The 25,598-nt window shown below is 35.5% G+C and overlaps 1 protein-coding gene across 9 annotated transcripts in view; it reads left to right on the top strand.

The window, feature by feature from the left end:
- Positions 1–25,598, top strand: part of ATOSA (atos homolog A) — an 86,359-nt gene that overhangs the window by 2,750 nt on the left and 58,011 nt on the right. For 3 of the 9 annotated variants that reach the window (XR_003234354.2, XM_025994421.2, XM_025994343.2), the window contains exon 1: positions 21,016–21,429. The exons of 4 other annotated variants lie outside the window; for them this stretch is intronic. Coding sequence is in view for 2 of the 5 variants with exons in the window: in XM_025994421.2 (XP_025850206.2) it covers positions 21,393–21,429 (37 nt within the window). In the remaining 3 variants the exon portion in view is untranslated. Of the gene's footprint in view, positions 1–8,940; positions 9,017–21,015; positions 21,430–25,598 lie in introns of those variants that run through there. 2 more of the 9 variants (XM_072738578.1, XM_072738577.1) reach the window with 1 other exon arrangement.

Here is a 25,598-nt window from a genome sequence, read left to right as displayed (position 1 = left end):
GGTTTTTTGTTGTTAAAATTTGCTTTAAGGTTGTAAGCAGCTTAAAAAATAATATTTGTACACGTCTCTATTTTAGCCAAAACTAGTACCAAACACAATAAAACATATATATGTATATATATTTACACATACATAGTGATTACTAAGAAAAATAAATACATTTATTCATGAAGACTCATAAGGAAGTGACTTTTTTCTCCTTAAAATTATAGCTTTCCTTAGCATTATGATGTAAAAATGATGGAATTGCAAGTTTGGTATTGAGACTATATTTCATAATAATAATATGGGTTTTTAGGCCCGTAGCCTTTAAGTAATATTTTTTACTTTGCAAAATAGCATAGGTAAACCGAAATGAACTTTTCACAAAACATATTTAACTCTTTTATGTGAGTGTGGTCTTGTTCTGTTTTCTGTTTTAAAATTTGCTGTCACAACCCACTGAATTGATTTCTTGACTGCAGTTGGAAAGGCACAGTGATGGGCAATACTTAGCTAGATGACAGTAATATCTCATTTTTTTTCTACATTGGTGATTAAGAAACCATGAATTTTCTGAATAATTAAAACTTTACTTTTTAAGTGCCAAAAATATATTTTCCAATTGTTACCATATTATGTGGATAGACCTCTAAAATAGTGCTAGAAATGCCCTGCAGAGGTATTTAAATTTATGAACTTTTTTTTTTTTTTTTTTTGGTAAGATCTGATTATAAATTCTCATGCTGTCAACAGTCTTTGTTAAAATGTTTATTCCTTCATCCTTTTAATTTAAATGCTTTTAGTCTCTGGGCTAGAGAACTTACTCAGTAACCACACTTAACACTGAGTTCTCTATAAAATAAGAGTAAATAGGAGAACCCTTTAGACTTCTTTCAGAACTCTGAGTAAAGTATGTGAATTCCACTGTAGAGAGAAACTCTGAGATATTTGCTTAATGGGGTACAGCTATGTTCCCAGAGAGTTTATTCTAAATAAGCAGCTGGTTGGCTAGTTTAAAAAGTCTGGTTTAAGTGAGGAACCATAAAAATAACTGGTTTAATTATTTGCCCTGTCCTTTTATCCATGCTCCAGGTTCTTCTTGGAGGTGAAGTGGAGTTTGTTTTTCAGTTACCTATGATCTTTCTTGTATAAATCACACCAGTAATATATACCTAAGATTTCTAGTTTTGACTTCTTAAAAGTGGAATAAGACTTTGCAGAGCAATCTGAGGATGGTATCTTTTACATTTTAAAAATATTTTACAATTATTTGTTAAATTTCACACAATTTTATGTGTCTTATGTACACAGAAGTCAACAGGGAATTTGTTTTGGAAGGAGAGGTAAATATATATGCTCATCAAATGTGTTCTTTCCAAGGCATTTAGCAGTTTTCACAGAAATAATTCTTTTGTACTCATTTCATTGGTTTATATGATATTTATTTATTTATTTATTTATTTATTTATTTATTTAGGTTCATATGATATTTAAATGAATTAATTATAAATAGGGGGATCCCTGGGTGGCGCAGCGGTTTGGCGCCTGCCTTTGGCCCAGGGCGTGATCCTGGAGACCCGGGATCGAATCCCACGTCAGGCTCCCGGTGCATGGAGCCTGCTTCTCCCTCTGCCTGTGTCTCTGCCTCTCTCTCTCTCTTTGTGTGACTATCATAAATAAATAAAAATTAAAAAAAATAATTATAAATAGGGTGGCATAAACAACTTTTGAGAACAAACACCAGAGTCTAAACATGCAACTCCTAGTAGAAATAGAAATGTGCAGACAACTAGAAAGTACCTTATTCGCTGCTGTTGTCTTCCAGTTTGCTTTTTTGGAGGCTGTGGAAAGCACTCATGGATCTTGCTGACTGATGAGGGGGAAGTCAGGAGATATCCTACTGTACTTTCAGATAATTAAGATGTTATTATGTAGGACAATGGCTACATTTCACAGTAGTTAATAGTATTTTACCATAGTCTGAGGTTAAAAAAAAAATCATGGGGGAGGGGCAGAGAGAATCTTAAATACGCCCCAGGCCAAGCATCCCAGCACCAGGCCCCACGGGGGGCTGAATCTCACAACCCTGAGCTGAAATCAAGAGTCAGATGTTTAACAGACTGAGCCACCTGGGTCTGTTAAAATTAAAAAAAAAAAAAACAAACTATTTTCACATAGTTACATAACATTACTTGGGCAATGCAGCCAAAGATGAGTGTTTGATGTTATCATGAGCACAGGCTTTGGGATCAGACCTATGTTTGTATCCTTGTTCCATTACTTGCTAGCTAGGTAATCTTCATCAAATTACTTAATCCTGAGAGTCCCAGGTTCTGTGTACAATGGGAATAATTCTAATTTCTCATAGTTGTTAGAATGAAATATGACAGCGGTTAGCACATAGTAGGTTTTAAATCAGTGGTACCTTTTATCATGTTAAGACATTTTAGATGCCTAATGGTTGGCCAGTTAGAAAATAATGTTCAACAGAGGAAAGGAAATAATCATGTACAATAACCTCATACTCTTTTGTTTAGCATTCATAGTTCAATCTGTTAAGGCTCAAGCACATTTCATTGGCTCTTAATATATAGTCATCTGATAAAATATAAAAGCTATGAAAGGATGCTTTACATATATGTATAATTTCTTTATGCTATCATTTATTAGCTTAAAATGTAAGTGGTGGAATGAGTGGACTAATCTTTCTGGGAATAGATTTTTAAAAATCTATTAAATGCATTAACTGTTGACCAGAGCTGGGCAGCTGGGAGGTTCAACAATGTTAGTCTATCTTATACCTAAGGATGCAAAGTTTGGACGTGGTCCCAGATAGATATTGAATGCCCGGTATAAGAAGTCTGAAGTGTGGCTTTTGCATGGAAACAATGGCAATGTTTTATGTTTTTAACATTTAATAATTATTTGTGTTATAAATGTGTGGAATCCTGAAGTCCTAAATTTATGGTATTGTATGAAAACCTAAGTAGAATAAAAATCTCTTTAATTTAAAAGATAAATGTCAGCTTGCAATGCTTTGTGCTTTGGTTAGAAACAATTTTTTCATCAGACATTTCTAAGAATGTTATCTGAGCTTATCCAACAGTTACAAAAGACTAAGGTTTATAAAATCTAGTATCATCAATAAATTAATAAGCATATCTTTCAATTTATATTTGAATTCATAGTATAGCATTTATGATTCTTAAACACTAGTGTAAAACCTGTTCCACAAACAAAATACCAATTAAATGTTTTTTATTTTATTTTATTTTTTATTATTTTTTTTGATTAAATGTTTTTTTACAGTTAAAACTGAGAGGAGTACTGTCTTAGTTTTTTCCTATTATAATAGATTGAATATTTGTGTCTCCTCCCCCCACCAAATTCATGTGTTGAAATCCTAACCCCATGAAATGATGATGGTTGGAGGTGGAGCCTTTGAAAGGTGATTAGGTCATGAGGGTGGGGACCTAATGAATAGCATTAGTGCCCTTATAAAAGTGGCCCAAGAAAGCTCTTCCACCATCTGAAGTTATAGTGAAAAGAGAGGCATCAATGAGGATGCCAGCTCTCACCAGACTCTGAATCTGCTGGTGCCTTGTGGATCTTCCAGGCTCCAGAACTGTGAGAAATAAGTTTCTGTTGTTTATAAGCCACTTACTTTATGGTATTTTGTTACAGCCTAATGAACTAAGAGACTCCCCTCTTCTCCTTTTTATTGTATTATAAATTGCACTTTAGAGTTAGTATTACAGCAGTTTATGAATTTACCTAGGGTTTAAGGCAACCCTGTTAACCTCAAGCAATTGCTTCCTAGGTAACTGAAATAGGAGGAAAGACGTGGTAAGACCTAGAAAAAAAAGTAGCAAGGGAATTAGTTGCCTTGTTTATTTGCTTAAAATAATTCATTGTTAGCCAGAAATGACATGTCTGAGGAAAAGAAATGTTGACTAGATTAAGTAGAGCAGCCTTTTATTAAATTCCCAAGTGGAGGTGGTGGTGGTAATATTAGTAATAACCGCTAACTCTTGTGTATACTATGTGCCAGGCACTGTTCCAAGTAGTTTACATGTATAATTTATTTAATCTTCACAGTTGCTCAGGGAAGTAGATGCTTTTGTCACCACCATTTTATAAATCAATGAGACTGAGTCAGAGAGATTTGGTAAGTTACCCGAGGTTACACAGCTAACAAGAGGGCTTACCAGCTTTGAAGCAGGCTCAAGTATATACTCTTAATCCTCTGACTGGTAGCAGTGAGTAATGTTAAATTGTTATAAGATACTGGGACCAAACTGGCCTCCAGGAAACACTAAATCTGGTTAAGCGTTGTGATCTCGGAAAACTTACCTCTTTGCCTCACTCTCTTCATCTTTACAATGGGGAAGTAGTAGTACCTTGCTTAGGGTTATTTTTAGTATTAAAATAACTGTATTTAAGGTGCTTAGAACTGTGGCTGGTACATAGTAAACATCAAACCTGAACTGCTTTTGTTATTATGAGACATACTTTAAAAAGTCAGTTATTTAGAGAAAGATGGGGAGGACAAAAGAAAGGAGTTAATTCAACTGCACATATACTTACTGTGATTTCAAGTCAAAAGTTACAGTTGGTCTATCATCCATTTACACTTTTGGGTCTTGATACGTCAGTAGCTATTAAATAATTGCTGGCTTGATAGAACTTCTGAAATTAGATACTACCAGGATTGATATAGCCATTCCCTGTCTGTTTTTGCTAGTCATCTAATAAGAAGGAAATGATTCAGTGGATGGAACACTGTCATTTCTTTGAAGCATGAGAAAAAAAAATTGGAAGGTAGACTTGAGTGTATAGGGAGCATGACTTAAAAGGTGATTTTCTTTTGAAAAAGTGAAGAAACCCATGCAAACTGAGCATGCTACATTGTAAGTAAGTATAGAAAAAAGGGATTAAATGAAGAAAATTTTACATATTTACTTTTTTTTCTCTTTTCAGTCTAGTATCTAGTTATGGGAATGTTTTTTTCCCATTTGAGGCTGAGGATATTAAAAACACTGAGGTAATATTAAAAAACCGCGGTAATATCAAACTTGGAATTCTAACTTAATATTGATCTTTTTTTTGTAGTGTAAAAGCAGAATTGTTGTACCTGGAAACAGTACTTTTTCAGTATGTAAACCAAAGTCAATTTGTCAATAGTTAATTCTGTCTTTGCTCAAATGGATGAAAAATCAGAATAGTTCATTCATCTTATCAGATTTTTCATAATAAACTGAAACAGTATAGACTGGGTCACAATGCCAGTATTAAGTCAAAATATTAGACAATTGATGTGTAATACTAATGATACTTTGCTATAATATAATTTAAGGGTTTTTTTTTTTCATATTTTCCTTTTCATATAAAAGATACTCCTCCCATAAGACTGTAATTAGGCCTTTGCATTTTTTTCTCCTTGTCCACCATGCCCAGCCCTATAGGTTACCTTGTAGGTTTTTGACTACCATTCAGGGCCTTATATGGACTATTCCTTCTGCCTAAAAAGCCTTTTGCTACATGCATCAAATTGATGGCTCCTTGTCATCCTTCTGATCTTGGCTTAAATGTCACTTTTCACAGAGGCTTTCTCTGACTACTCTATCTAAAGTGTTCAATTAATGTTAGCTGCTATTATATTTATTGAATTAGATGTCCATTGTTGTCCTTTTTTTCCCTTCAAATTTTTATTTATTTCTAATTAGTTAACATATAGTGTAATGTTGGTTTCAGGAATAGAATTTAGCGATCCAGTACTTATAGTATAACACCCAGTGCTCATCATAACAAGTATCTTCCTTAAGAGATGTTATTTTTTTTTTTTTTAAGATTTTATTTATTCGTGAGAGAGAGAGAGGGGTAGAGACTTAGGCAGAGGGAGCAGCAGCCCCATGCAGGGAGCCCAATGCCGGATTCAATCCCAGAACTGCAGGATCACTCCCTGAGCCAAAGGCAGGCACTCAACTGCTGAGCCACCCCGGAGTCCCAAGAGATGTTATACTTAAAAACAACTTCAGGTTAAAGCTCTATATCATATTTGGTGTACTTGATGAAAGGATACTGATGCATAAAACTCTTAATCATTTCATGAGAGAATTGACTGTAGGATTTCTTTAAACTTCCTACATTGTTGCTCTATAATTTATACCTATTTTATTTTATTTTTAATTCATGAGAGAGGCAGATACACAGGCAGAGGGAGAAGCAGGCTCCATGCAGGGAACCTGACATGGGACTCGATCCCAAGTCTCCAGGATCACGTCCTGGGCTGAAGGCGGTGCCAAACAGTTGAGCCACCTGGGCTGCCCCTATACCTAATTTTTAAAAAATTTAAACCCACAGAAAGGTTGAATCATACAATTAATCAAATACCTTCTCATAGGTTAATTATGAACACCTTACCACCTTTGTTTTATCTTTCAATAGGTAAGTGGGTGGATTAGATAGGTAGGCACAGGGGGGTTTTCATTTTTATTTTTTGTTTTTATAATTTGAGAGTAAGTTGTAGACATGACACTTCAACCCTGAGTACTTCAACATAGAACTGACTAGTATCAGTATGTGAAAGCTGACTATGTACATTTCTTCCCATTTCTGTATCAATTTAGTTGGTTGTAATCCTCATTAGTGGCCATTTACAACATGGAAATTGGCAATACTACAAACCAGGTTTTTTTTGCTCTCTCCAGAGCCAGTTGTTAGACATTTGCCATCACACCACTGCATGTACCTCCTAAAAGTAAGAACATTCTTCCACATACCTGCTGTACATTTATCATACTCAAGAAATCAAACACTGGCATAATGCTAATATCTAATATACAGTTTAGATTCACATTTCCCAAGTTGTCCCAATATAGTCTTCAGTCAAATTGCTTTCTATTACAGAAACGAAGTTAAACCCTGATGTTGAACAACATTTAGAAAGGTTTTAGAGCATATCATGAGAATATGTAAAGGTAGAAGTGCATAGAAGTACTGCTGTTTGGGGGAAAAAATCAGGTCATGTATATAGGACAATTAAGATGCAGATTTTTTTTTCTTTATTTAGCTTTAAACAAAAAGTTACTTGGACAAAATAGATTTAAGAGAATAATGAGTATTGATGAAATTCCAAGATTTTTTCTGATTGAAAAGAATTATTTGAATTGAGAGGAATTATGTTTTTACTCTAAAGCCTCAGGCTACCTCTCTGATCTGATTTTTTTTTTTTTTTTTAGTATTCTAATATCCCTGTAGTCTTGGCACATTGGTGGTCTTTTTCTTCAGTCACCATAAGCATATTGACATTGTGGGGCCTTTACATTTGCTGTCCCCTTATGAAATAGAAGTCTCATGACCCTGTCCTTTATTCCATTTGACTTTGTGCTCAGTTGTCACCTCCTCAAAGAAGCCTTCCCAGCCATCCTATGAAAAGCACAGCTCTTTTATTTTTTCTGTACACTGCATTACTCTTCTTCATATCGCTGCTTGACTGGATGTTCTGTATTTATTTATTTACTTTTTTGTTTTTCTCCCTAGTAGGAATGTAAGCTTCATGAACGTAGGGACTTAATGATGTTTATTCACTGCTGTGTTTCCCCACATGTGGACTGATGCTTGACATTTAGTAGCTGCTCAATAAATACTTATTATTAAGTGAATGTTGCATGAATTTTAGTATCTTTGTAATATACCATAAAAGTCTTTTTTTTTTTTTTTTTTTAAGATTTTTATTTATTTACTCATGAGAGACGCAGAGAGAGAGAGAGGGAGGCAGAGACACAGGCAGAGGGAGAAGCAGGCTTCTTGCAAGGAGCCCAATGCGGAACTCCATCCCGGCTCCCAGGATTATGCCCTGAGCTGAAGGCAGACGCTAAACTGCTGAGCCACCCAGGCGTCCCCATAAAAGTGTTTATCACTGGAAAATTTTATTCATTTTTCCCCCTGGAACTTGTTAGTTTTGTAACTCTACAGATTAATTTTCCAGTATCAGCTTTTGTTTCTAATTGGGAATATTTATATCCACTTCTCAAAGTTACTAGAGAATCAAATGAAATAACTACATAAACATAAGACACTTGATAATTGACTGGTAAAAATGCATACCATCAGACTTTGTAGGAAATAATGAATTTCAGCTGGAGTGATTAATTTCATGGCACAGATCCATCAGAGGCAACAGCTGTGTTGAGCCTTAAAAGACATAAGACAGTTATGTTTGGGATAGATAGGTGGGAGTTTGAGATAGGTGGAAGAGATTTAGGCAGGGAGGACTGGAAGAAAGGACAATCTGAGCAATTAAGATGTTTAAGGGATAGCAGGTAGACTAACATGAATTGTAGGGCTTACTTACAAATGAGGAAAATTAGGGTTTTGAATGTCACACTAAGGGGTTCGCTTGATAGAGGGGCACAATTAAGTAGTTTGGTCTGATTGAAGAGAACTTTTTGGAAGAATAATTTGGCAGTATATTTCTTTTTTTTTAAGTTTTATTTATTTAACCTCTGTATACCCCATATGGGGCTCAAACTCACAACCCTGAGATTAAGAGTCCTTTGAGCCAGCCAGGTGCCCTTGAGAGTATATTTGTATTGTTTAATTTCATTGTAAGCAAGCAAAGAATTACTATTGAGTATCTGGCAGTCTTAAATCAGTTTTTAGCTCTCAAAGTTATATTATGACCTGGTATTCTAAAAATTACCTGACACTCATCTCTACTGTTGGCTAATTTTTTCTTTTTCCTTTGCCACCATTCTTTGTAATATATGAGGGATTAGTGTTCCCTTTTATGAAAATTCTTGGGAGTATTAACATGTACATAATATTACAATGTCATAGCTATTGTTTTATGATCCTCTTTTGTCAATAGTTAAACTACATTATTTTAAAGCAGCTCTGTGTTATAACAAATAGGAGAAAAACAGGATAAATTTGGAAATTTTTCTCTCATTTCAGACATTTGCTGGCAGAAACGTCATAAACTCTGGGATTAGAGGCCTTTGTACCTTCCAACCACATGTGAACTATGGGAGTAAGGAGATCCCCCTCCCCCCCCCAATACTGAATAAGCTTTCCTACCTTTGTTAAGGAGGGAATGGATATGTCTCCTCCCTGCTACCCAACAAAATAAACATTTTCACACCAAAGCTTCAAGGAAAAAAATTTTTTTTGGCCATAGGAGGGATTTGTTCAATGTATTACTAGTAGAAAGCACAAAGCAGGAAATCTTAGATCCCGTCATTCATAACTCCTTCAAAATTGTCTGAAATGTGTGTTCTTAAGTTAGAAAACTCATTTAGAAGTTGGGATAAGGAATATACCTATGCCTTTGAGGAAGTGTATTCAAATCTCAGTAATTATTTTGTCCATTAAATGCTGGTCCTGGAGGCATAGTTCTACAGTCCAGTATATAACAACTGTGACCTGTGCTTTTTCTTTTAGCTTCTGTTACAGAGTTCAGGTATCTGCCAGGGAACTCTGAATAGCGAACAGTGAAAAAAAATCCTCAGGTTACACAGTGGTACAGATTAAATTCCATTACCAAGAGCTCAGGACACTAAAATCCTTTTGTTATTCTGAAATTACTTTGAAAATCATGCTGTTGCTAGAAATCAGAGTTGGAAAGGTCATTACAAAGTGTGAGTCTCTTTCATTTTTACAGTAGGAAAACAAGACCCAGAGAAAAGGAAGTAACCTATCCAACTATGAAAGTAAAACTCAGATTTCCTGCTAGTCAGTCTAGTGTGTCTACACTTCTACCTTTAGCAAGAGCACAACTGCCTCTAGGTTCTGCACCAGAAATGACATAATGATCAATCAGCCTTCCTCAAGGAACTTGGAAGAAACAAAGACTAGGTGATTATATATTAATATTATTCTCCAAATAGAATAGAAGAAAGTCAACCGTAATAGACTCAAAGTGAAAGACCTTTCATCCTTGAAATGGGATGGTAAAAAGAGTATAATGAAATTAGAAATTAGAGATAATGTCAAATTTAAACATCAAGAATTAGCAGTATAAGCTTATTATTTAGAAATACAGAGAAAAATCTGTCTTTAATTTTATCATATGAAAAACAGGGCTAGCTATAGTACTTAAAGGGCTATCATAGTGATTAAATGAAGTAATCCATGTAAAGTGCTTAGAATAGTATTTGATTATGAAGAAATGGTAAAATGTTACTTATTATTAATGTATTAACATTTCTTCAAAAATAAGATAAGTACAGTTTTTAGAAAGATGTATTTATTTATTTGAGAGAGAGGATAGTGTGAGGTAGGTAGGGGCTCAGGGTGGGTAGAATCATCAAACAGACTCTGCACTGAGTGCAGAGCTCAACTCAGCGCTCGATTTCAACCACCCTGAGATCAGGACCTGAGCCGAAACCAAGAGTCAGATGCTTAACTGACTGAGCCACCCAAGCACCCTAATAGGTATATATTGTAAATGTTCTACAAAGGAACCTACAAGGGCTAAGAGGGTGACTAACCAAGGGCCAGGAAAAGTATCTTTGGTTAGGATGATTAAATAAGGCCTCTTGGAAAGTAAGGCAAGGATGTGAAAGAGGCAATTATGTAAGGATTGAGGGAAAGAACATTCTAGGCCAGAGGAGTAGTATGTGCAACGATCTTGAATTTAGAAAGAACCTGGCATGCTTTAGGAGCTGAAAGAACATATACCTTAATTTTTTAAAAAAGATTTTATTCATTTATTCATGAAAGACACACACAGAGAGAGAGAGAGAGAGAGGCAGGGACACAGGCAGAGGGAGAAGCAGGCTTCATGCAAGGAGCCCAACGTGGGACTCGATCCCGGGACTCCAGGATCACCCCCTGGGCTGAAGGCAGGCACCAAACCACTGAGCCACCCAGGGATCCCCCATATACCATAATTTGTATTTCCTTCATTTGCTTATTTTAGATAGTCTTCTTTACTAGAATATTTGTTCTCCAACAGTTGGGACATATCTGACTTCTTCCCTCACACCTGTGACAGTAGTTGGTAGGGAGTTGGCATGTATCAGACACTTGAAAAAACATTTAAGTGCCTATTGTATGCTTAATCACCATCAGTGCCTTGTGATGAGGACTGGATTTTCCTTTCTCCTTTCAGACAGAAGTGTGGTAGGATGAAGTGAATTGTACATAGCAGACTTTTTTTTAAAAGAGCATTTGAATAACTGACAAGTATAAATTATTTCAAATATAAAATATAAATTTTATATTTTGAAATAGTTTCAGGGAATAAAAACATTTTTATTTAAAGTAATTTGAAAAATCAAGTAATTTAACCGTTTTACCACAAAATTCATATTTTCCTGGTGGATCAGATGAAAATGCTCCCTGGGATGGTCCTGGTTTATACCTGTTACCTCTGTCTAATCCTATTTCACAATTGTCTTCTTTCACTCTAAATGTGTCATTGTTTATACAAAGAATTTTATGGTCACCCTAATTACTAGCCATTTTGGTGTTCTACTAGCGCACTCTGTAACTCCTATTTCTTTCTGTTTTAAAATAGCTTAAGTATAGCTTGAGGTAGATCATTTGCCCCAACTGTGTTCTGTAGGATATTACATATAATATTTTATAATTTGTGTGGACTCTTGTTTAAATCAAGGAATTAACAACATGGAATGCTCACTTGGATTTAGTACAAAACACTTGAACTTTGTTTCAGAAATGCTTGATTTCTGAGATGTTTTTATCAAAATACATATTTTGACAAAATGTTTTTATTCAAAGTCATCTGAATTCTTAAGAAAAATGCCTTCTGTGATAAATTAATGATTACATAACATTGGTAAAATAACATCGTTTTTAGAATTTATTGTTAAATATAGTAAAACTTTATAGACATTTGGATCCTTTTCCTTCTCTGAAACAAATATGCATTGAATGCTGTGCTGGAAATGCAATGATGAGTAAGAACTAACTTGGCCTCTGGAAAGGCCTCTGGTTGTGGTCTTTTCTGACTTGTTTCCTGAGTCAACAGACAGATCAAGACTGGAGGGTTAGTTACCATACCAGTGCTGTGTTGAAAGAGGCTTAGGTGGGGGAGTAGGGGACGTGGCCGAGAGGAAGAACACATCAGATACCTGCACAGATCTGTAGAACCCCTACATCCCACTACCCTCTCTTATTTGTAGTGATCTCAAATTTGGTTTGAATATAGAGTGTGTGTGTGTGTGTGTGTGTGTGTGTGTGTGTTAGATATTTGTTTTAGAGAATGTGGAATGGAAATTTATTTCTCAGTAATTACAAGTTTTAGTTGAAGTGCTCAGTTCATGAGGCTTTCTTGATTTTGCCCCCTAGTCAGTGTAATAACTAAAACCTTCCTTGTCCAAAAGGTTAGAAACTACTGAGGCAGTCAATGATAAGTACTTTTCACCAGCTTTCTGGGTGACATCATTGTATTAACTAAAATAATGTTGAAAATGAACAGCTTTGAAAGATTGATTGTGGGCAGCCTCAGTGGCCCAGTGGTTTAGCACCACCTTCAGCCCAGCACCTGTTCCTGGGGTCCTGGGATCCAGTCCCACGTCAGGCTTCCTGCATGGAGCCTGCTTCTCCCTCTGCCTGTGTCTCTGCCTCTCTGTGTGTGTGTGTGTGTGTGTGTGTCTGTCATGAATAAATAAATACAATCTTAAAAAGATTGTAGCATTTAAATGAGGGAAAAAAACAACTGTCTACCTCTCCACAAAAAGCTATACGCAATAAATTACAGAATTTGTACATTCTGAATCTTTAAATATCTCTAAGCATTTGTGTCTCTGGTAATGTAGTGTCATTTCCTAATAAAGAAGGATTTATAGAACTGGCAGCATGTGAGGTGTATGAGTTTTGATTGTAAATCTCCAGCAACTACTTCTTTTTAAAACTCTATTTAGTAAAATGAAACTTAATATCAGCCTTTATTTTATTTTATTATTTTATTTTATTTTATTTTATTTTATTTTATTTTATTTTATTTTATTTTATTTTATTTTATTTTATTTATTTTTGAAGGATTTTATTATTCATTCATGAGAGACACAGAAAGGCAGAGACATAGGCAGAGGGAGGGAAAGGCAGGCTTCCTATGAGGAACCTGGTGTGGGACTCGATCCCAGGACCCCAGGATCACGACCTGAGCCAAAGACAAATGCTCAACCCCTGAGCCACCTAGGTGCCCCTCAAACTTAATATCAGCCTTTAACGTGTACTTCCAAAGTCCATGTTGGTTGAATGTGATAAGGTTGAACCAAATACCTTTTGGGACATGGCAGGGGATTGTGGTAATTAAGAGTATCACATGGAGAAGTGGCTTTAACATTCTTTTATCAACCCACTGTTACAGAGTGTTGGGATGGCTGCTCCAACCTAACACTCTGTCCCCCTAAACAGAAGTCATTATTTAGTCTTGTTCTAGTCTTGTTCTGTGGTAGTAGCTGATATTTTGTTTTTCCCATTTTATTTAAAAAGAAAGTGATAGTTCCAATCCTTTAAATTAATTTGACAGCACTTTTAATCCTATGGATTGTTTTCACATTTAGAACTAGAAAGACTTGGATTCAGGTTCTGATTTTGTCACCTGCTCTGTATAACCTTCATCAAATTACCTACCTTCTCTGAGCTTCAGTTTCCTCATTGGTGGGAATTGAGGTAATTTCATTTCATAGGTTTCTCATAATGACATAACCTGATTTTGTTAGAATGACACAACCTGAATAAAGTGGTTGTGCCAGGCATTTAATAAGCACATAATTAATGGCTATTTTCAATTGTTTCCAAAGTTTGTAAGCTTAGGGAGTTGGGAATGATAATAATGGTGAATCCTGTTCAGAGGAAAATTAACTCAGTTTTAGATGTGTTAGCATTCAAGGTGTTAAAGGTAGCCAGAGAGTTTAGTCATATTATTTGGAAATAAGACTATATGAAATAGTTTGAAATTAGCAAATTTTTAAAAATGCAAGCAAACTTTGCAGACTTAACAATTGTCTTTCTTAAAGCTACATGAGGTTTATTTAATTCTATATAACTGTTTCACTTTACTAGCTTTCTGCTGACATTGTCCAAAATTTATAATATAGAATCTGTCATTTGTATGACTTGGCATAAGTAGTAGAGGTAAAGTACCAGTGATAGGTAGTTGTGGAAAAAGAAAAACATAGGACTATGAATGAAACCTGGCTTAGGTGATTGAACTAGGTAATCTATCAGCTGCCTTAATCTTTAAGGTTCAGTTTCTTTATCTATAAAGCATTCTTATTTCACAAAGTTCGATTGTCAAAGGGACAGATGAGTGTAAGGTAACATTAATTTCCATTGAGATAATTTTAGTAAAACATGGTTTTTAGCAGAATAAAAAATTCATGATTGCTCTAGATTTTAAGACTGAATTAAACATACCATTCTTTACAATATAACAGCAGGAGATTAACAGCATCTTAGAACTTGTATTTAAAGAAATAATGGGTATAGGTAAAGAGGAACCCACGTGCATCTGGGCACATGTTTTATGTAATGATAATCACTTATAAAGAGAATTATAGGATATTAAAGTGAATTGTTATATCTGATATTCATACTTATTAAGTCAGACTAGTATGTGTACAAGATATTATTAGACAAAGTGTTTGTCCAATAGCTTAGATTATAAATAACCCCTGTTCTAGCTCATTTTAAACAATGTAGTAGGAATGATGCCAAAAAACAGGCTAGAACATTTTCTTCTCTCCAAGATCTGAGATTTTGTAAACAAGGCTCTGCTCCTGGAGCTAATCTAGGTCATCATAACCCAAAATCTTTTGAAGGATGAGAAACTCAATTAAGTCTCTTAGGTCCTTTTTAATATTTTAATTTTAAGAAATATTTTAGTTCTTAAAAACAGTATTTTTGGATTGCTGTTTTGCCACTTAGCTAATTTGTACCATTTCATAATGAATAGAAATCACTGGGTAATTATTTCGGCTATAATGGTGGCTAGAAATCTTTGTGTGAGTGGAAATTAATTAACTTATTATGGCTTAATTTATCCCAGTACTGACCTAACAGTATAACATTTTGTTTTTGAATAAAAAGTGATTTAATGAGAAAAACCATAAGTTTCCTAATTTCTAAAACTATTAACAATGTTAAATTTTAGTTATTTAGTCTTTACTGGAAATTATTGAACTGTGAAATGTGGTGTTAAAGGTGGCATTACTTAAGAAGCTTTAAAAATAGCAGTGTTGGACAGCCCAGGTGGCTCAGCGGTTTAGCGCCACCTTCAGCCCAGGGCGTAATCCTGGAGACCTGGGATCAAGTCCCGTGTCCGGCTCCCTGCATGGAGCCTGCTTCTGCCTGTGTCTGTGCCTCTCTCTGTGTGTGGCTCTCATGAATAAATAAAATATTTTAAAAAAAAAATAGTGTCATAAATCTTTAGTAGTGAAGATTTAAATTTTATCATTTTGTTATTAATATAGTATACTATTCATTAATAGTAATTGCCCTTTATCTGTGTGTGTATGTGTGTATATATGTGCATATTTGCCATTTACTAACATTCTGTAGGCCTAATGTTTGTATAGGAAAAGAGGAGACTTGAATTGCTTGAGAGCCAAGTCCTGGGTTAGGTGATTTATAAGTCTTAGAGAAATTATTATTCCCACTTTTACAGAGAAAGAAATAGAGTCAGGTTACATAATTCAATTTGCACAGCTTATTAAGTAGAAAGATCTTGAACTCCTAGACTCTGGCTTTCCCTCATTTTGTTTTGCTGTTTTAAAGAGTCATTCCAGTAATGAGGTTGATTTTTGTGCAAGCGTGTTTACACTGCTATGCCTTAGAAGACCACCAGGGAAGGTGATATTCTATGTGTGTAGAACATTGCTGTTTTCAAAGTCATTTTATCCTATGCTATTTGATCCTAACAACAAACCAACATTGCAGGCAAAAAGGAAAAGAAAAAAGGATTCCTAACTTAGAAATGAGCAATTTCAGAGAAGTACGTAAGATTATAAAATTGATTAGAAGTGGAGTTTAAATTAGAACCCAGATCTGTGGTTCCTGGTCAGTGTTCTTTCTCCTTTTATTTTCTCTGGATGATGTATATGATCTATGATCATGAAGTAGTGAAGTTTCACAGATTGAATCTTTTATTGCGTCTTCATGTAGTAGTGATCACACCATACCTATGGCCTAGCTTCCACCTTAGCAATCAGAATCCTGTTTTCCTGTACTATGGGTAATGTATCAGTGACAGATCTGAGGTATAATGGGGCTGTAAGAGTACTTATTGAGTAATAAATGGAAAATGTTGAGATTTCTATAATTAAATTTTATTCTTGTATGATGCCATATTTGCCTTATGGAAATGTATATTAGAAAGGAGATGGGGCAGCCCGGTTGGCTCAGCGGTTTAGCACTGCCTTCAGCCCAGGGCATGATCCTGGAGACCCAGGATTGAGTCCCATGTCGGGCTCCCAGCATGGAGCCTGCTTCTCCCCCTGCCTGTGTCTCTGCCTCTTTCTCTGTCTCTGTGTTTCTCATGAATAAATAAATAAAATCTTAAAAAAAAAAAAAAAAAAGAAAGGAAAGAAAGAAAAAGAAAGGAGATGTTAAGGGAAGGATTGGTTAAGAGCATGCATGTTAGATTCAGGAAGACCTAAACTTGAATGCTGGCTTTGCCCACTTCTAGTTACTTGGGCAAGTAACAAGCCAGTTTCCTCCTCTTTGGGGATAGTAACTGCTGCTGGGTCACAGAAGATATATAAAGAGACTAACACCTGCCTGAGCCAGGGGCCTACCTATATAAAAACTGTTGAATCATTACCTTCTTTTATCTTTTCTAATAGTTATATATTGTTTTGTTTAGCATATATCCAAGCTAGCATGATTATCTCTGAAGTATCTTTTTTTTTTTTAAAGATTTTATTTATTTATTCATAGAGACACACACAGAGAGAGAGGCAGAGAGAGAAGCAGGCTCCATGCAGAGAGCCCAACATGGGACTCGATCCAGGTTCTCCAGGATCATGCCCTGGGCTGCAGGTGGTGCTAAACCGCTGCGCCACCGGGGCTGCCCATCTCTGAAGTATCTTAAAAGCAAATTGTTCCCAATTATTTCTGCTAACGTAGGGCACAGATGATCTGAAGCATTTAATGTTTGAGATTTTTCATTTTATATTTATTTTATTTTAATTTTTTAAAAAAATATTTATTTATTTATTTATTCATGAGAGACAGAGAGAGAGGCAGAGACACAGGCAGGCGGAGAAGCAGGGTCCATGCAGGGAGCCTGACGGGACTGGATCCTGGGTCTCCAGGATCATGCCCTGGGCTGAAGGCGGTGCTAAACCGCTGAGCCACCAGGGCTGCCCGGAAGGTCTCCTTTTTAATTTATTTCCTTATATTAGGATATTATAAGTAACTTCTATTTCCTGAGCTATCTATTTGGAGAGCACGGTTATGACCATGCTATCTATATGTGTTGCAGGGGAAAAACAGGGCTTTTCATGATTGGGGGTTTGAGAATTGAGAACCTAGGATTAACACTGAGTATAGAATTTCATATTATTCAGATTCTTAACATGTAGACTTTTGAGACCTACAAAGTAGATAATATGCCATTCTTTTACAACATACCCATTTATAGCTTTGTGTACTAAGATAAACAAAAGCAGGGAAAAGCAAGCATTCTTCAGAATTAAGTAAAGTGCCATTTTGAAATTTATTGGAAAACTGGAAAACTGCCAGCCCAGAAGAAACACTTAACTAAATCTCTTTGTTGGATTTTAGTTTTTAAGGTGGCATGTCTTATGTTTTATTTTATTTATTTATTTATGTTTTATTCATTTATAATGACATGTTTTCAACTAAATTTAATTTTTTTAAGGAGGGAGGGCAGGAGGAGAGGGTAAGAATCTTAAGCAATTTCCATACTTAGCACGGAGCCTGATGGAGGGCTCAATCTATGACCCTGAGATCATGACCTGAGCAGAAATCAATAGTCACCTACCGACTGAGCCACCCAGGTGCCCCTGACTAAATTTAATTTTTATAAGTTCTTTTTGTATGTTTTTTTTAATATATTTTTTAAATTTTTCTTTATTTATGATAGTCACAGAGAGAGAAAGAGAGAGAGGCAGAGACACAGGCAGAGGGAGAAGCAGGCTCCATGCACCAGGAGCCCGACGTGGGATTCGATCCCGCGTCTCCAGGATCGCGCCCTGGGCCAAAGGCAGGCGCCAAACCGCTGCGCCACCCAGGGATCCCTCTTTTTGTATGTTAATCAGTAGTTTTAGATTATGGATAGAGGCTATCATTAGCCTTTAATTAGAAAGTTTGAAGGTTATAACTGAAAGGAAATATTCCAAAATAATTTAGGTACTAAATATATCTATATTTATATAAATTATATAATTTATAATATTTATATAATTATGTAATTTAATATATAAATTAATATATAATATTTAATTTAGGTATTAAATATATTTATATTATATATTAATTTTATGTTTTTGAGAGTAGAAGAGATTAGTTTTGAATTACAAACTTATTCATCAAAAAATTTAAAAAAATTTTCAGGGTCCCTGGGTGGCTCCGTTAAGCGTCTGCCTTTGGCTCAGGTCATGCTCTCTCATGGGTCCTGGGATCCAGCGCCACATCAGGCTTCCTGCTCCACCTGGAGTCTGCTTCTCTCTCTCCCTCTCCCTCTCCCCATCACTCATTCTCTCTCTCTCTCTAATAAATGAATAAAATCTTTAGTAAAAAATTTTTATTTCCTTTGACTTCTAGATGTATGACTTGAGTAAATAAACTCAGCGCTGATTCTCTTATTTGAACAATGCAGATAATAATACTTGTTCTGGGGGATCCCTGGGTGGCTCAGTGGTTTAGCGTCTGCCTTTGGCTCAGGGCGCGATCCTGGAGTCCCAGGATCGAGTCCCACATCAGGCTTTTGGCATGGGCCTGCTTCTCCCTCCTCCTGTGTCTCTGCCTCTCTCTGTCTCTATGTCTATCATAAATAAATAAATCTTAAAAAAAAAATAATACTTGTTCTGTTTACCTCCCATGATTTTGAAATCAAATCAACTATTATTTGGGATATAAATCAGATACGGTGCTAGGTAAGCAATAATGTGAACAAACTAGTACTTCTCTTTAAAGCACTTACAGGTATTGGAGGAGAATGTCATTAACCCAGTCATTTCGCAAATAATTATTTAACTTCTATGAATTAAGTACTAAGGAGGTACAGGGAGTCTAAGACTAGTCTTGGATCAAGGAAAGCTGCCCTGGGAAAGAGAAATTTAAGCTGGCACTTATCAATTGAAGGGATTGTGGGAGACTACTCCTAGTAGAAGAGGAATAGTACTTGCAAAAACTCTCAAGTTTTGAAGAAGCTTAGGATCTTTAGTAACCAAAAGTCCAGTCTGGCAGACAGCACCTTTCAGCCTTCACAATAGACCTGTGAGTTGACTATTTTACAGATAAGAAAACAGAAGCTCAAAGTAGTTTAGTAAATCATATTGGGTATTATTGTTTGTAAATGGCAGTTTCAGGTTGTTTTTTTAATTAAATATTTTATTTATTCATGAGAAACAGAGAGAGAGAGAGAGAGAGGCAGAGGCAGAGACACAGGCAGAGGGAGAAGCAGGCTCCATACAGGGAGCCCGATGTGGGACTCAATCCTGGGTCTCCAGGATCACACTCTGGGCTGAAGGCGGCGCTAAACCAATGAGCCACCCAGGCGGCCCTCAGTTTCAGGTTTTGAACCCAGGTTGGTTGGCCTGACTCCAAACTAATGTTCTCTCCACTGTGCCATTCTTCTCTGTGTCACTTACCTCACAGGCTTCTTGTGCTCCCAAACACATCTTCCCTCCTGTTATTTCTCAGAGGGCTTAGCAGCTCTCCGTCTGGCTAATTGTGGAGCCAATGATCCGATTCTTTCTTTACGGTAATAATGACGTTTAACTCTTACAGGTTCTGTACTTTGTACTCTTACTTGTATACTGTAAAACCGCAGGGATCCTAGAAGCTTTTTCAGGGGTAGGAATCTTGTGGACTCGGGCTGATTTGAAACTGCAGGGTTTGTGGCCTCTCATTTAAAAATAGCCTCATGTTGCTCATGGGGTGCCTTAATAGAGCCAAAATTTCCATCAGCCTCTGCTCCCTACCCCCAAGACACTCCAGATAAACAAAGATCTGAGTAATAAACAGTAGTGCTGCTCCTGTAGCCTCTGCCTATGCCTGCAAACCTCTGTCATACTGAAATCCTAAAGCCACTGCGAATAATGCATTTTATTGGAAAAATGTCAATAAAAAGAGTTTAATTGCCTTAAAAGCTTAAGAAACACTATCCTAGTTTATGTGATGTTCAGAGGAAATATTCCCTAAAAGGGAATTTTTCTGATCCTTTGTATCTGTTTTTCTCTTAACACTGACATTATCTCCCCCAAAACATCTTTGTAGGTTGTTGTTCTTAAAGCTTAGGAAATAGTATAGACTGGTACATTGAAGCCTGGGATTGGAAACCTGAAGAAAATCTCCTGTGCCTTCAATATCTCCAGATAATTTTATGATAAAATAGATGAATTCAGGCTGAATGTCATTTTATGTAAAAAGATGTTTTGATGCAAATACCTAGTTAAATTTTTATTGTTCTGAGACTTTGTTACGAAACTGTTTTCCCTTTTTAGGTCTTTTTCTAATCTGTTAACCTCAATTTTTCTTACTCCTTAAAAGGCACTGTGTAAATTTGAGAGGGGCTATTTGATGCCCAATTCCATTTTAACTATCTAACAGGTTGTCCTTTTCTAGGAATTTGTGAAGTCTGTTGTAAAGTAATTCTTTGTTATAGGTAGATGGAGATTGATGTTTTATTCTAATTGTACATTTTTAGATTTCTGTGGTTTCAGAGGGTTTCTCTTGGTAGAATCTGATTTACTTGAAAGGTGAAATAATAAGTTGATTTCCTCTACCACCCCTTTGTCCTGTTTTCTGTGAAATACTGCCTGAAGTAAATGTTTGCCTTTTGAATTTCTCTCTTCTAAAAACATCCAGAGACTCGCTTTTTAGGGGCTTCTGCTAGAATACTCCTGTCATTCTCGTTCTACTGTTCTTTCAAGTTGCCTAAACACAGCTGAGTTGGTAAGAAGAGCGAAGACAACATGATAGTGCTGCCAAGTAGACAGGAAGCTGTAGCGGACCCGGCAAGCAGGGGCGGCCGAGCACACACTCCATCCAATCAGCTGTGAGTGCTGTTGCTATGTGCGCTCTTACTCTGCTGCCTTTGTGGAAAACCTTACACAGAGGGAAGCGGAATCAGCACCCACCGCTGAACATTTGTTTTAACCACTGCAGACATCTGGATCCCTCAGTTAGTGACTGTGTAGCTATTGACAGCCAGAAGGCAACTTCTTTTATACAAGGATTCCAGTATGGTTTTCAGTGGAAACAAAGGGCTTCACAGAGAAGGTGTGTAATGAAGTGTTTTTAACGGCTTTATTTTTAAACTTGCAATTTTCTGTAGCTGTTTACCAGTGGTGGTGTTTGCTTTGCATAGATTTTTTTAATAAATAGGTCTAGAAAAATGATCTCACTGAAAAACCTTGAACTTAGGGAATTTTCTTTAGCTTCATATTGTCTTTGAACAGCCTTGCTTAAAAAGATTATTAAAATGCTGCTCTGAACAATGAGTAGGAAGAAAAGAAGCCAAAATACAATGATAGAGGGAAAATGTGGTAAAAATGAGAATACAGGGAAGAGAATGGGGGTTAGCCAGAAGCATTAATCGTTATTTGGGAGCAGGGGGTATTTTTTAAAATGAAAGCTGTTAAAGAGAATGTATTTATAAAATAAGTTACATATTTTTAATTGATTTCATTGTTTCTGAATTTGACATTGTCAGAATTTAGCTTAGAATTTTGGCATAGTTTAAGACATTTATGTGCTATCTTTTTATAAAGGATTTCTGAAGATGCTACTTCAGATTGTACAGTCTGTAATTATTTGATCTGTAGACTAGTTCTGTGCAGTTCAGATAAAGGATGGTAGTTTAACCGCAAAGTCAGTGTCATGTTCTATTAAATCTGCAAATGGAAAGTGGAAAAATAAAGGATATTTAAGACAACATTACCACAAATAGTTAAGATAGTATTATAAAATTAGAGTAAGCCTCTTAAATGTAAGAATTCTATACTTTAAACTGCAAATATAGTAAAATCTTACTAAATTGAACCTCAGTAATTAAATATTTTTTAATAATTGAACAGAATATGGGTTACAATTTGGTTTTATGGGACCTGGAAAAACCAGTTTATCCAACTGATACAAAAGTTTTAAAATATCTTAAAAGTTTTTTACATAGTCTCACATAGAGTTTACATAATTGATTTAGCTAATGATTCTTTTAAATTAATTAAAGCAGGACAGAAGGCTAATAGCATATTGCTATTGATGAATAATTTTCTTTTGCTTATTCATTTTCACCTGGTTGTAAATGGCTTTTTAATTCACTCAGTGATTTATGTCTGATGAATAATATACATTTAAAATTAAAATTAGAGCTTTATTTCTCATTTCTATAGGGATTTGTTTTGTTCTTTTCAAGAAGTACCTGTCATTAAGTAGGCTTAGCAGTCAATGTTAGCATGATTTGAGGAGGGATATTTCTTTTCTTTGGAGAGAACTCAAAAGATATCTCATGCTTTGGTGCCCATCACTAATCATTTTTATTGATACATGTATTTGTGTTAAGTTAAAGACTTCAGATAGTAGATGCAAATTTATAAAATAAATTGTCCATAAACATTAATAGTATTTCACATGAACATGCTTGTTACTAAACTTTAAAATAAGACTCTGGCATTTCTTAGTTTTTTCAGTGTGTTAGGTTTAGCCAAAAACATGAACTTGATAGGAGTTATCATAAAAAATTGTAGCATAATAGGGACACCTGGCTGGCTCAGTTAGAAGAACATGTGACTCTTGATCTCAGAGTCATGAGTTTGAGCCCCACGTTAGGTGTAGAGATTACTTAAAATAAAACCTTAAGAAAAATTATATAGCAAAATAAAGGGAGCTATTATATTCTTTGACCTTGATGGCGTCCCCAATATAAAGAACTCATGTGCAAAAGATCTGTGAGAGGACAGGGGTTGAGAGGCAGAGGATGATAGGACTCAAGTTCATTAAATATAACTCTAACCACATGGGAGCCATTGTAGGTGTTTCTGTTTTCTTGAGCTATCTTTCTCATCAGTCTTTAATTTTATTTTGAAATATGGAACCACAAAAACTGAAATTTTGCTTTAATTGATTTGCTATATTTTCCTCTTGATCTTCTTGAGAATTAATAGGCTTCCCAAGAGCAGGCTGGTTTTATTCATATGCTGCAAAAGATAAAGGAACATGATATTGGCAAGAAAGTTTAGTCTACTGGTGTGTCACATAAAAGCTTTGCCATTGTGTTGCAGGAGGAATAGTCTTGGCAGAATTTCAGTTTTTGTTCTTGGGCTCAGTACCTAAAGATGTTTTTTATACTGGAACATCTGAAAGTTCCTGTCTAGTATCAAAACCTCAGGGTAATAGTTGATGTTTATTGTCTGGTCAAATATAGTAACATTCAACTTTTTGAATTTATTATTTGACAATATAATTTTTATTGTCTTACTCTATTTCAGATCTTTAAATTGGTTATACTTTTATGTAGTTGTAAGGTAGAAAAATAGTTCAGTTCCCGAAAATAGTGATTTCTTTTTTGTCTTGTCCACTTACTAAATTTATCAGATGCAATAACTGATATAACTGATTTTATTTTATTTTAAGATTTTATTTATTAATGAGAGAGAGAGAGAGAGAGACAGGCAGAGGGAGAAGCAGGTTCCATGCAGGGAGCCCAATGTCGGACTCGATCCCAGGACTCCAGGATCACACCCTAGGCCAAAGGCAGGCACCAAACCACTGAGCCACCCAGGGATCCCTTGATTTTATTTTAAATAAAGTTATTTTTGTTTATTTTGGAATCACCAAGCAATAATATGTAAATAGTGTTTCATGTGCAGTTCAAAAAAATTCTGTAACTTAAAACCTCAGGAAGGGGTGAAAATCTGAGTTTTTCTTTTTTCTCCAAATCTGTGAAATCTTTTTTTTTTTTTTTGTTAAATCATTCTTACTTTAAGTAATATTCCAAATGTTTGATTCCAATATGTGTGCTTGAATGCTATATGATACAATTTTGTTTATTGTCCCCCCCCCCTTTTTTGCCTCCTCCTTGCAGATTCCATTATTTTTTCATATTCTGAATCCCAAAAAGGTTTGATGTCATAGCTGAGTAGGGACGTTTAGTCATGACAACGTTTTTGTCAGGCATTTTCATTTAGTGACATGCTGTTGCATATACTCTGTTACTTTTGCAAGAATATAGTAAATCTTATTAATATTTTTGATCTTCAGATATTGCTATATCTAAAATCAAAGATCTAGGTTTTAAAAATTTAGTCATTTGCAATATTGCTTGAGTCTGATTATATAATCCTTTGTGATGAGGCTAAAAGTGGTAGCATGATGACCATTAATTGAGAAACTAGAGATAGCTTCTTGTTCCTCTTTGCTAGTCTTCTCAATTTTATTCAAAGACTTCTGAACATCAAAGGATTTGAATTATAAGCTTTATGATAAACTTGTCGAAATGGCTTCGAAAAAATAAGGTTTATACATAGTTGGGCCTGAGATTTTGCTTGAAGCTTCTTGTCATCCTGAGTATGAAAGGGAACTCCCAATCGGTTATATATGTCTCTGTTATTTAACATTTTATTGCTAAATATTGATTTCTAATTTCTTAATATTTTGAGATTTTTTGCGGAGAGTTCAAATTTGGGGTGGCTTATCTATTCTGTGTGATTTATTTTTTAAAAGCTTTATTTATTTGTTTGCTTGTTTGTTTACTTAAAGGGGAGAGAGAGAGCAGGGGAAGGATTAGAGGGAGAAAGATAAGCAGACTTGACGGTGATTGTAGAGCCTGTTAAGGGACTACATCCCACAACCCTGAGAATATGACCTGAGCCAAAATAAAGAGTCAGACACTTAACCTACTGAACCACCCAGGCACCCCTGATTTATTATTAGTTAGCAATATAGGGCATGATTTCATCTCTTTGAGCAGTAGTTTCAATTAACATAAAGAGATCTAATTGTGGAATTTAAATGAAACAATGTAAGGAAACTACTTAGGTTAGTGGCACTGAGTTAACATTCAAAAACGTGAGATGTTATAATAAAGTCTTTTAAATTATTGTACATTTTTGAGTTCTGAGAATTTTAAGTGTAGTTTTTCAGACTTCCCCCTGAATTTCACATATGTTGATAGAATTCTAGGTTTCTCAGTTTTCTAATACTTCATGATCTAGGGAGTCATAGAAATAAATGGAATTTGGGCAGAAGAAAGGGCATTGGGTTCATAGAGAAGTACATGACTACATTTTTGGGGAAAGATAATAGAAGGAAATAATGGGTAAAATAGAAAGGTAAGTAAAGAAGGAAAGACCAAAAAAGTATTCTGTTTGATGTAGTGTTAACTTGTGTGTGTGTGTGTGTATATGTGCATGCATGTGCACATAAGTATCCACAAATGCTGAGCTGACTGA

This window comes from Vulpes vulpes, chromosome 15, assembly GCF_048418805.1.
Source record: "Vulpes vulpes isolate BD-2025 chromosome 15, VulVul3, whole genome shotgun sequence".
NCBI lineage: Eukaryota > Metazoa > Chordata > Mammalia > Carnivora > Canidae > Vulpes > Vulpes vulpes.
This window is presented reverse-complemented; position numbering and strand designations above follow the sequence as displayed.